This window comes from Canis lupus, chromosome 34, assembly GCF_048164855.1.
Source record: "Canis lupus baileyi chromosome 34, mCanLup2.hap1, whole genome shotgun sequence".
Taxonomy (NCBI): domain Eukaryota; kingdom Metazoa; phylum Chordata; class Mammalia; order Carnivora; family Canidae; genus Canis; species Canis lupus.
Window position 1 is genome coordinate 4,789,893 of NC_132871.1, and position 13,309 is coordinate 4,803,201.

The 13,309-nt window shown below is 33.8% G+C and overlaps 1 protein-coding gene across 4 annotated transcripts in view; it reads left to right on the forward strand.

Annotated features, from left to right (window-relative positions):
• The window catches only part of NCKAP1 (NCK associated protein 1), a 103,354-nt gene that overhangs the window by 8,108 nt on the left and 81,937 nt on the right, over positions 1–13,309 (forward strand). For 2 of the 4 annotated variants that reach the window (XM_072811168.1, XM_072811169.1), the window contains exons 2-3: positions 5,945–5,962; positions 7,009–7,119. In XM_072811168.1, the coding sequence (XP_072667269.1) occupies positions 5,945–5,962; positions 7,009–7,119 (129 nt within the window). The remainder of the gene's footprint in view (positions 1–5,944; positions 5,963–7,008; positions 7,120–13,309) is intronic. The other 2 variants (XM_072811172.1, XM_072811171.1) reach the window with 1 other exon arrangement.

Consider the following 13,309-nt stretch of genomic DNA (forward strand, 5'->3'; position numbering starts at 1 on the left):
AATGAATATGTTTAGGCTGTTGTTATTAAATCTATTTCTGGGGCTTGAAACAGAGTGGACATTTAATAAGTGTTCATCTTTTTCTCCTGTTAAATACAGCTCAAGGCCACCTTTAGGAAACATTACTTACTTCTTTTTTACTACCTGACATTACAGTTTGATATCTACTTACTGTTAGTACAAAATAAGTATTTGTATTTCAGGAGTGTGTTCTTCAGTAGGTCTTTTTATTTTATTTTTTATTTTTTATTTTTTTCCCTTCTTTTTTTCAGTAGGTCTTTAAAGAGAGCAGCTTATTTTATTTTATTTTTTAAAATATTCATTCATTCATTCATTCATTCATTCATTCATTAAGTACAGTGGAGCCCAACATGGGGCTTGAAGTCATGACCCTGAGATTAAGACCTCAGCTGAGATCAAGAGTCAGACAGATGCACTTAACCCACTAAGCCATCCAGGCACCCCAAGAACAGCTTCTTGAAAACAGTAAAAATGTGGCCATGTATATATAATACTTTAAAAAAACCTATAAAGCACCTTTGTTTTATATTGAGATGTTTCTGTATATTGCAAGCTGAAAAAAAATTTTTTTTTAAAGATTTTATTTATTTCTTCATGAGAGAGAGAAAGAGAGGCAGAGACACAGGCAGAGGAAGAAACAGGCTCCATGCAGGGAGCTTGACGTGGGACTCGATCACAGGTCTCCAGGTTCATGACCTGGGCTGAAGGCGGCGCTAAACCGCTGAGCCGCCGGGGTTGCCCCCTGAAAAGTGTTTAAGAGCAATAGTGACATACACATCTTCTTATGAATTGAATAGTAATTGGTAACTCATTTGAATCATTAAAGTTTTTAATAATGAATTTTGAAATATATAATGCTTTGAAATATTTAAGTTTGTGAAATTCCCAGAACTTGTGCTTTGAGACCAAATACCATAATATATATTTTTAAGTTGGCCATTATTGGCTCTAAGTAACAGTTATTGATAAATTTGCATTAACTCAAAAGTATTTCCAATAATTCCAATATACTTGCCTATAAAGCCTCTTAATCTAAATTTTAGCAGTGAGTTGCTTTTTTTCCCACCTACTCAGCTCAAGGGGAAGTTCAAAGCAGATTGGCCAAAATGTAGGTGATACACAAGAAAACAAAACAATTAGAGACTAAACCACTTAGTTTCTAAAAAACTGCAGTTTTATTACTGCAAGAATTTAAGGCTTGTTTTGCTCTTGATAATTTTCCAATATTTATTGAAAATTTTCATTGTATTACTTTCATCATTTTTAAAATTAGAAAATAAAAGAATGATAGGTAAGTTGTTTCTATAGTTTTTGATTTTAGGTAATGTCTGTTTTCCTTCTAAGCATTAATGACAGTTAATTTCCTTTCAGACTCAATGGAGAATCTTGGTCCTGGTTTGCAAAACCTTTAAAAACTATGATTTTTCTTGTTTACTGAGTAAAAATCAAATTCGTGTTTCTAGCATAAATTGGTCACATTTTACATTTTTCTCTCCTTCCCTGACATATTCAGATAGGGATAGTTTATTTCCTGTATTCTCACAAATAGCATTCTCACTCTGAACTCTGGAATTTTGTTCATATTTTCAATTATGTTATTATATTTAAAAAATTGGTTTGTTCTACAGTATTTTGGCAAAGGAATGTATTTTATTGCTGAGTTAGACTAACAGTTAAAAATGAAACTGATCAAATTAAGCAGATACTTCCTTTTTAAAAATATTTTTATTTTATTTTTATTTTTTAAGAAGATTTTATTTATTTATTCATGAGAGACATAGAGACAGAGGCAGAGACACAGGCAGAGGGAGAAGCAGGCTCCCTGCGGGGGGAGCCCGATGTGGGACCGTGACCCATCCTGGAACCTCAGGATCACGCCCTGAGCCAAAGGCAGCCGCCCAACCGCCCCGCCACCCAGGCGTCCCCAGATACTTCCTTTGATAGTAATTACTCCAATGAAAGTTTTGGGCGGTTGAGGTAATTAAAGAATGGAGATCTTTTGTGTGGTTTTTTTTGTATTTTTTTTTACTTTTTTCCCAAGCATATATTTTTAAATAACCATTTTAGTGCTTTGGAATCTTTAAGTACTCACAGCTAAACCTTGAGCAAGTCACTTAATTTTTCTGAAGCTCCTTTCCTCTCTGCTGAGAGACACTTTAGATAGTTTCAAAAGCATAGATGTTTTACACACAACAGGTGCCCAGTAAATTTTCTTTTTATTCCCCACTCTTTGTTTTTTTTTTTTTCCTTGATTGTTGCTTAACCTGTTATGAATAGATAGAAGACTATTTCTATATTTGATTTTTGTTAACATGATAAGTTTTTGAAAAAGTACATAGCATTGACCGTGTAAGGTTAGTCTGTGGGATGTAATCTGACGTTGTTACAGCCTGAGGAAAGGACTTGGGAAGGGGTTTTTTGGTGTTAGATCGGCAGAAAAATTAGTTTTAAAGTCATACTAAAGTTTGGTCTTAAAGTTTTTAGTCAAAGATCTTTATTTTGTGGCCTGAATAAAATATATTGCGGTTTTCTAAAACATTTTTATTCTTTATTTTTGATAGTAATATTATATTTATGTTTCATGAAGAAAATGAACTTGGAGATGTTGATTGATAATTAATACTGAGCTAATACTGAAGTCAAATGGAAAATCTTACTTTAATAATTGGGAACTCACTATAAATATCCATGTATTTTTGAGAAGTTTTATTTTAAAAAGTAGAAGATGATTACTTAGAACTTAGTACTTAGGTATCAGTCACTGGAATAAGCACTTTATGTACATTTTGTCTTAAAAATCTGAGCAGTTTACCCAGTGAAGCAGGTAGTATTAGTGCCCTTAAGTTTATGGCTTAGAGAATTGAGGTTCAGAGATTAAACAGCTTGCCAGGAAGTCATATGGGCTGTGCTCCTTGACTCAGAGACAGATTTTTTAATTATTATATTTAAACATTCCCTTTAACACGAGTACAATTTTATCTTCTACATTAAATAGTTCTAACTTTGTTGAATTTAAAGATAAATAGAATATTCATAGAAAATAAAGTTCTAATTGTGAGAACTGGAAATTTAAGTACATAGATATTTAAATTTCCTTTAGATCTTCTGGAATTTTAAATTGGAATTTTAAATTACAGTATTTTAGGCAATATGAAAGCTTGCTGAGTCAAGATAAAGTCACATACACGGTTTTGAGGTTGTGGGTTTTTTTTTTTTAAGTTCTGTGGTTCAGATATGGTTTCCTTTTTGTCTAGGAAAAGTAGCTGTTTTAACCACTCATGCAAAAAAACTTTTGTTTTTTGATAGGACCATAAGGTTCAGTTATTTAGATGCAATTTTGCCCTGTACTCACTTTTTCTTTTTCTTTTTTGGTATGGGAGAGATAGAAGTATTCAAAAGTTTTGTTTGATTGAATTAGTAACTTGTTAAACCTTTGGTTCAGTCTTTGTGGTAAGCCTTTCTGATATATATCAGTCTAAAATTTATTAATCACCATTGTATGTGTTTTCTTAAATGTGGTACTTCAAAGGGTGATATTTTTGAGAGTGAAAGATTAATTTTGTGTAATTTTGTAGTTGTATTAGGATGAAGTAGAGTTTCAGGTGTACAACTGCAGGCATTGTTTTTGAAATCTAGGTTATTTTATGATTTCTTTGTCCTCTGTGTCCTGAGAATGCTTTCAGTTAGGGTAGAGAAGAATAATTTTTATAAACTGAGACATCTGGCTAGTTGCAATTTTGCTATACTACTTTGGTATGGTAAGAAACCCATTTTAACTGAATTACTAAAAGTATGGCTTTTTGTCAGATTTTAATTACTTAGACATGAGTTTTTTTTTTTTTTTTGGCCTGAGTGTTCCCTATACAGTATCACTGTTGGTATTAAGTAAATAAATCAAGCAGATTGATTTCAGAAAAAAAAAACAACAAAAAAAATAGGGCCTAGTTCTGTATAGTATCTATGAGCCTCGTGTAGTTTATTGGCATATTGGAGTGCTCATGGTATTCAAGATATTTGTGTAAACTGCATGCACACATGTGTGCACACACGTAATCGGCCTAAAAACTTTTTAGGGTAAATTGCAATTATTATTAACCTATTTAGCAGATGGAAAAGTTGAGGCACAGAGAAGTAAAATCACGTGCCTATGGTTCTGCAACTAAGAATTGATGGAGTTAGAATATGAACCTGGACAGTCTTAGGACTCATGTTCTTAACTACCAGGCTAAACCCTTTCTGTAAGTACAACATATTTGGCATTCAGACTTAGGACAAATGAAGGAAATGTGCGATTGGAAGAGGGAATTTTAGTCATTATCGTTAGTTCTGTATATTATGAGAAAGACGATTTTGCAGTTATATTCTTATGAGACTTTTACTTGGGTAATTATAATTTTTGAGGCGGTTTTTGGCAACAGCAAACATTTTTAGAGCATCTTAGAGCACTTACCTGTTAGTCCTGCTAAGTACCGTACATGGTTTATCTGTCTCTTTTCTAATCCTCATAATGACCCTAGGAGGTAAGTACTAATTTCCCCATTTAAACACGAAGAAACAGAGTAGGAGGTATTTTGTAATATATTCAAGGTCCTATGGATCGTTAAGTGGTGAAGATTGAAACTCAGTAAGTCTTATTCTAGAATGTGTCTCCTGCCTCCTGGGATAGGATGTTTAGGTATGGCTCATTGAGCAGTGTGGAAAAAGGTAAATCAATTCCAAGGGAAAATTAAACAACCATTTATTTTTCCATTGAAATGAAATTGGATTCTTTTTGTTTTCAGTGTAAGAAGGAAGAGTTCCTTACGTACATACATGCATGTATGTGTATGAGAATACATAAGTTAGTTTGTAGATATTTGATTAAATTCTCATACAGTATAATTTGTGATCATGGGAAATGCATATGGTAACCTGATGTATTTTCATTATTCTAAAGTCACTGATATTGTTGGAATGGAAAGCTAAATTTTAAAATACTAGAATATGGAAGATAAAACATACCATTAAAAAACCGAGTATAATTCGGAATCAAGTTAGGATTCTGGACCACCTCAGGCGTATTTAGGGAACTTGATTTTCATTGTATTACATCGGTGTAAGGAAATGCTAATCTGTAGGTATTTCTATTTGGACAAACTCTTAGTATGTGGTTCTTAGTTATTCTCTTATATAGTATAATATTTTTGGGGAAGTGGATTAATTGGCAAATGAATTTATAAGAAATAATATTTTAAATGAACGATGGTCTGCTCTGAGGAAAAGTCAGATACAGTTAGTATTTATGATGTTGAAATGAAATTTGCAAAGCTGCCTTGTGTCACTCTGGTTAAGGATTATGAAATTCTAAGTTTCTTGAGTTAATTTTGTTTTATCTACTTATGTTTCAGAATTAGGAGAATTCTTACTGCATTCCTATTTCCGTTTGGAAAATACAGGAATGTTTGCATTGATTTTTATACTTTGAGTTGGAAGGGAGTTAGGTGAAATTCGAAAAGTAGTTACAATTTGAGCTGAAGTAAAAGAGTCATCCAATAACGATTTATTTTTATTCTTGGCTACCGTTTCTTTTTAAGGTATGTAAAATTTCACTGACGGTTTTGCTCCTACTTTTATAGCTGCATGTAGTCTTCATTTTTTTTCTTCTAGTATTATTTTAAGTTTATTTAGAAAGAGCACCAAGAAACTTACATGGTTGTACACTTACACAATAGTATTTAAATATATATATGAATAATATAAACTCTATAAAATCTATTGTATACTAAACTCGCTACTTAGAATACCTTTAGAGTTGTAGCACCATATAGTTGTTTTGTTATTCATAGTCTGCAGTGCATAAAGTTCTCTACTGAAACGTATGTCATAGTTTGACAATCATTGTTTACACGTAATTTTCTCTCTTTTTATTACAATGCTTCCCCAGCAAGGACAAGTTTGGAAGGTTTGCAAAGCTTTTCACCTTCCCTCTGCCCGCTTGCCCGCTTTCAGATCAGTTTCATGTTTCATAACTTCTCTTTCTGCAATTCACAACATAGCCATAGTAAACAATGAAAGAAACATTAAATTGCAATACGGTGTTTCCTCACACGAAGTAGAGATATATAAGGGAGAGACGAAACTTTGCAAAGGACACACTTAAAAAAAATGCAATGAGAAGTTAAATAGCAGTGCTACAATTTTAGTAATTCCCTAAGAAATAACATCTCACTAGCACGCAGTTAATTAAATGTCACATTACAAAATGCTGAATAGTATTGATTATATTTGGTAGTGCTAATAGTTTAGGTAAAAAGTTCTTTCTAATACAGTTTACTACAGAGAACGCTGGCTGTACGGCTGATGTGGTCAAAATGTAAACATTCCCATTCATTCTGTGCTTACGAGACGAGACGTAGGACAGATGCAGATTCATTGTTTTAAGTGCTGCTGGTATGATGGAAAGATAGTGCTGTAACTCAGATGTTCAGAGGAACAGGCAATACACTTTAGTACTATAAAGACAATTTTAGCAGCTTCCAGTTCTTTTGAACTAGGGCTCTTGTATTAAAATGTTTAAAGTGAATGAGGAAGACATTCTGGAAAAGACATTTAAACATAAGCTTTTATTTTATAACACTTAGAAACATTTCCAGTACTCTTCTGAATATTTAATTTTGTAATATTTTATTAGCTTCAGATGAATACAATCCTACCTCAAACCAAGACTTTTATTTTCTTTTTCTTTTTTTTTAGGTTTGAGCTTTTTCCTTCACTGCTGTTCTGCGCTAACTGCTTTGAAACTTTCCATGCATTTTTTTCAGTAGAAGAACATCTCTGTACTGTCTCCCATTGCATATTTCAGCTGTGACAATCCCTGCACTTTGCCTATTCATTTTATCACCTGCTCACCAAAAACAATAAATATCTTTAATTTCTGATTACAGATTTGCTATTACTTGGTTTTAGAACAAGGATGCATTTCACCTTTTTATTACTGTTGTTTTATAGGCATGTGGAGATCCCAAGGCAAAACCATCCTACCTTATTGACAAAAACCTGGAATCTGCTGTGAAATTCATAGTCAGAAAGTTCCCTGCTGTAGAAACTCGCAACAACAATGTGAGTCATAGAAATTTTCGTATTACTTGATTTTTGCCATGTGTGAGAGAAAGTAATGGTTAGTGTAATACTTGAAGTAGTTGTTATTTGTCTAATTCTTTATATTTTGGTATGCCATTTATGTACGTTGATTAAGGGCTTTTTGGGACAATATTTTTATCTCTGAAACTGGAAAAAAAAAGACTCTGAATCATTTTATTATAGAAAAAATAAAATCTTAATTTCTTACACACTTCTTCCCTTTCAAGTTGCAACAGAAAGTAAGGTAATATGTATATATATTCCAGATATTTGCATGACTAGTTGGGGAGTTTTTCTTTATGGTAATAAACCTTATTTTGAGGTAAGTGAATGTCTTCATAGAACTTGTATTGTTTTTAGAAATTAGCTGTGTTTATTCTAAAATATATTTGTTTAGTATTTTTACAATTGAGAAAACTTTCTGAAAAGTATGTAGCAAGGTAATACTGTTGGACCTTTATTTTTCCATATTTTTTCAGATGGGATACTTTTTCATAATATATAAAATACAGTCATATTCACAGTTTTCCTGATAGGTTTACATAATCTTTTGGTAGTTCTTTATGATAATTTCTACATTTAACTAATTTTAGAAAATTGGAGTTAATTTTTATCTCACTCTGGTCTTTTCATATGAATTTTATTGACTTGGAATCTTTCTGCATGTCTTCTTTTAAATTTTTTCTGTTTGTAGTCTCATGTTACAATCTTTGTTCTCTTTTTATGTACAAACTTAGTCTAGAAATTTCCTCATATATATGGTCTCCCTATTCCTAAGAAACTGTTTAAAAAATATTTTGTCATCTTTTGGTTTCCTCAAATCACGTGTATTTATTGAAGATTCATATTTAACCTATGGATATCATCTTTACTTGAAAATATTTTAATGTAGGAAGAAAACACTAGTCAGAATTTATAAAATCTGGTAAAGTGCTTTTTAAAGAACTAGAAAGTCTGTGATTCTTATAAGTACAAGTTAATAGAAGTCTCCCTTTGTTAGAAGATTGTGTTTTATAATTGGTATATTAATGTATCACAATTAGTTCCTGATTACAAATGGGTGATTCAAAGTATGCACTTCTTAAGAATACCATTATTTGTGTGGAGAATTCTTTTTTCGTTGTTGACACTTCTTTTTCTCCGGGCTCATAAAATCTCTGTGATATGAGCTCTTCCGAGAGTCATTTAAATTTAGTGTGTGTGTGTGTGTGTGTAAATTTCCATATAAAAATAACCATAGTTCCTAAATCTGAGGTCTTTTTTTAGAAAATTAATAAGATACAATTAAATACATATTCACTGTTTTTATAACAGTAACTTTTTTTGTTAAAGAGTAAATTAAGAATCTTTGCTCTTCCTGATTTGCAGGGCAAACTTTATAATGCCTCTGTTTTTTGCTTTTTAATAGTTTTACTTCCCTTCTCAACTTCTGTAGTATAAAACTGATTTTTTTTTTTTAAGTAACAGTTTTATTAAGGTATAATTCACATATATCCAGTTTACCCACTTAAAGTGGGTTCAGCGGGTCTATAGTACATCCACGGAGTTATGCATCCAGTACCACAATCAATTTTAGAACCCTTTTGTCACCCCAGAAACCCCACACCTGTTAGCATTCACTTTTGTCAATCTCCCATCCCTAGGCAAACACTAATCTTTCTTACTGTATGCCTGTTGTGGAGATTTTATATAAATAGAATCATATAACATGTGGTCTTTTGTGACTGGCTTCTTTACATTTTGCATAATGTTTTTAGGTTTATCCAGGTTGTAGCATAGATCAGTACTTCATTTCTTTTTGTTGCCAAAAAATACTCCATTGTTCAGATACACCATTTTATTTATTCATCAATTGATAGATGTTTGAGTTGTTTCTACTTTTTTTTTTTACAATTATGATTAATGCTATTGTGAACATATGTGTAAAAGTTGTGTGAACTTATGTTTTCATTTCTCTCGGATATGTATCCTTAGATGTGGAATTAGTCATGTGGTGATTTTTTGTTTGACCTATAAAATCAATTATATGGTATTGTTGAATATTAGGCTGCTTGTGGAATTGACTCTGGTGTTTTGTTTGCAAAGCCTGACTTTTGTCTTAGAACCTTTGCATCTATTCTGTGATGCTGTTCTTTTGTATTTTGCCAACTGAGGTACTATGTATTGGGTGCTTAGGAAGGTTTTTTTTTTTTTTTTTTTTAAAGATTTATTTATACATTGAGATTTATTTATACATGTATTTATTTATACATTTATACAATACATTCTCTCATTGAGAGAGAGAGAGAGAGAGAGGGAGAAGCAGGCTCCGTGCAGAGAGCCCGACATGGGACTCAATCCCAGGTCTCCAGGATCACTCCCCGGGCTGCAGGCAGCGCTAAACCGCTGCACCACTAGGGCTGCCTGCTTAGGAAGTTTTGTGATCTCAGTTTTGATCTGAGCCTGCTAAAATCCTGGTGAGAGGTTCCTGGCAAACTTGGGTTACGAAATGAGAAATGAGTTCTGTTTTGTTTTCGTTTAATTTCATAGAAATATTTAATGGAGGTTTAAGGACTGGGAATGGTAGTAGCATCTGGGAATGATAGATACTCGTAGACTTCTGGCTGTTAGGTACACTGAAGATACAGTATTGATATCATGGTCGGGGGTTTTTTTCCCTTGTTATTTGGGTCATTGAGTCATAGTATAAATATGTGCCCCAGAGCGTATTTATCTCCCTTTATCTCAGGGAGAATTACTGGTTAGCATCGTTTCTATTTTGATTCAGATAAGCACCACAGTTTCATAAAAGGCCATTATAAATTGTTTTGATGAAAATTAAGCACAAATTTATTTTGAAGTTTCCATGATTAGAGTCGTGTGAAAAAGCTACCTATGTGCTCACAGATGGATGATTATCTTACACTCTAAGAAAGGAGGGCGCTGCTGACAGATCTAGCCGGATTGGTGCCTAACATAGCTTTAACAATGATGCTGTTGGGTTCTGTTGAGTCAGTTTTACTGTCTTGCTCAGGCCCCTTTGTAACTAGGTAGAAACTTTTATACTCAATTTTGGGTTTAGGGAAAGTCTGGATCAAAGAATTTTTTTTTTTTTTTTCTGAGTCATGATGTTGAACAAGATGCCCTGTAGGCTTCAAAGCAGGCTGATTAAATTAATATATAATATAGAATATTATGTAATAATTTTTAAAATATTACATAACAAATTAAGTAGTTTATAGCATCATTTACAGAAAGACAAAGTAACTCTAATGTAAGACATAGCTTTAGAATCTGGTTTTATTTTTATTTATTTTTTAAAGATTTTATTTATTTGAGAGAGAGAGAGTGTGTGCACACACACACATGCATGAACAGGGGAAGGGGCGGAGGGAGAGGGAGAAGCAGACTTCTCGCTGAGCAGGGAGCCCAACGCGGGGCTCCATCCCAGGATCCTGGGATCATGACCTGAGCCAAAGGCACATGCTTAATTGACTGAACCACCCAGGTGCCCCTAGAATCTCTTTAAACATCATTTTATTCAACTGAATAAAAGTGATACCAGTTTATAATTATACCAGCACTTACTGAGTGTCTAATATGTGTCAGGCTATGTAGTTTAATAGAGTTCATAGATTTTCTTATTTAATTTAATTAATTTATTATTTATTTATTTTTAAAGATTTTATTTATTCATGAGACACAGAGAGAGGCAGAGACACAGGCAGAGGGACAAGCAGGCTCTCTGTAGGGAGCCCCATGTAGGACTCCATCGTAGGACCCCGGGATCACGACCTAAGCTGAAGGCAGATGCTCAACCAGGCATCCCTTATTTAATTTTAAATTAAGGAAAGCATGTGTGAGCTGATTGTCTAATTTATCTATAACATGATATCTTCTAGTATTTTGAATATGTGACTGCCAGATGGGTGCATAATTTGTCTCCTGTAGGTTTCTTATGAGCATATAGAGGGAATCTGTTATTTTCCTGGATAAAAAGAAAATAGTAGAAATTTCTTATTTTATTAACAGGTAAAAATTGTTTTGTCCAGGAAATTCTAAGGGGCATTTTAAGGAAATGTTTGGGTGTATGTATGTTAAAACGTTTCTTCTGAAATATTTTTCCTAAAATATTTTAAACTTAATTTCCTGCTTGTTCCTGTGTTGTATTTCCATCCAAAAGCTAATTTGTATTTTTTAAAGATTTTATTTATTTATTTTACAGAGAGAGAGAGAGAGAGTCCAAGATCACAAGTGGGGGGAATGGCAGAGGGAAAGGGAGAAGCAAGAGTGCCCAATGTGGGGCTTGATCCCAGGACCCTAGGATCATGACCTGAGCCAAAGGCAGATGCTTGACCTGACTGAGCCACCCGAGCGCCCTAATTTGTGTTTTTTAAAACAGTAAAGTTATCTGACACAGAGGTGTTATTATAAGATTTGTCTATTTACTGTACATTTCAGTATAAAATTTTGGATTTAATTCCCAAATTAATGGTAAAGTGATATAAATTACTGCCCTGGATATGTTGGATTAGGTCTTAACTCCCTAAGAATGAAGGCATTGTTGGTGAGGAGAGTGCTATTAACAATCTTACAGGGATTCTGAAGTGAGATATAGGCCATTATTGAAATAATTTGAGGGGCACCTGGGTGGTTCAGTTGATTGAAGTGTCTGCCTTTGGCTCAGGTCATGATCCTGGAGTCCTGGGATCCAGGCTCGCATCAGCTCCCTGCTCAGGGAGGAGTCTCCTTCTCCCTCTCCCTCTGCTACTCCCCCTGCTTGTGCTCTCTTTCTTTCTCAAATTTAAAAAAGAATTTTTTTTTTTAAATACAATTTGAAAATTAAGTTTTCAAACTTCTAGGAATACTTTTTTGTAGATGTTAGTTATCTCCGCTCTTAAGGAACACGGTATTATAGGATACCTTGTAATAAATTTAAGTAGCTTATAGCATCATTTACAGAAAGACAAAATAAAGCAACTCTAATGTTGGTTGTGAGACATAGCTTTGGAATCTATTTCTATTTTTTTATTATTTATTTTTAAAAGATTTTAAGAGAGTGAGTGCGTGTGCACACACATGAACAGGGGAAGGGGCAGAGGGAGAGGGAGAAGCAGCCTCCTCCCTGAGCAGGGAGCCAGATGTGGGGCTCCATCCCAGGACTCTGGGATCATCCCTTAGCCAAAGGCACATGCTCAACCGATTGAAATACCCAGGTGCCCCTAGAATGTGTTTTTAAACACCGTTTTATCCCTAGTGCTGAGTACGTAAGAAAATAAATATATGTTTGATGAGTGCATAAGGTTTCCTTTATTCAATCATTGTTTTAAATTTATATCAGAACTCAAACTTAGTAATAATTTTTTAACTTCATTATGTTATTAGCTAAAAAAATATCCTTTTTAGTAGAGCTACACAAATACATCTCATTAATGATACTATTGAGAGTAAACTGGAATAAGAATAGGAGTCCTAGCTTCTTAAAAACATGAATGTATGTGGGAGTGGGATGGTGGTATGGAGGATGGGTACAGGGAAGCCTGACACACGCACTGTGGTTTAGTTAGTAGTTAGAAGGAAAGGGGAAGGACTTCCTTGTTTCTAGCTAATCTCTAAGAGAGCATGTGTTGTCTTGTCCTGGCTTCCATTATGATGAGGTAGTTAAGAGGATGGACTTCAGAGCTAATAAACCAGAATTTGAGTTCTGGTCTTTCAACTTACTAGCTGAGTGGTTTGGGCGTCCTTTCACATCTAAAAGCCCGTTGGTTCTTATCTATAAAATTATGATAAAACCCAATTCTCAAGAAGCAGTTTAATATCTTCTAAGTACTTCACAGATCTGTGTGACAAATTGCTTCTGAGAAAAGGAAGCTGTTACTTAGATTACCTCTCTTTTTGGTCTACTTCACTGGCTTTTTTTGTAGTTGCCTTTTAAATGTGGGTGTTTCTGAATAATTTCCCCCACCTCCCCACTCCTCCCTGCCCCCCTTGCCTGCAGTGTATATGTATGAAAACATTTACTTCCATGGCTTCAACTAAGTGATATACTCTCTTCTGTTCTCTGGGTTCTGGATTAGCTACCCTTTGGACAGCAGCACAAGTTAAATAGCAAACTTCATATCCAGTTATTGAACACATGATTGTGATCCATTTTGTTTCTCTTCTGTGGTTTCTGTCTTGAGCCATCATC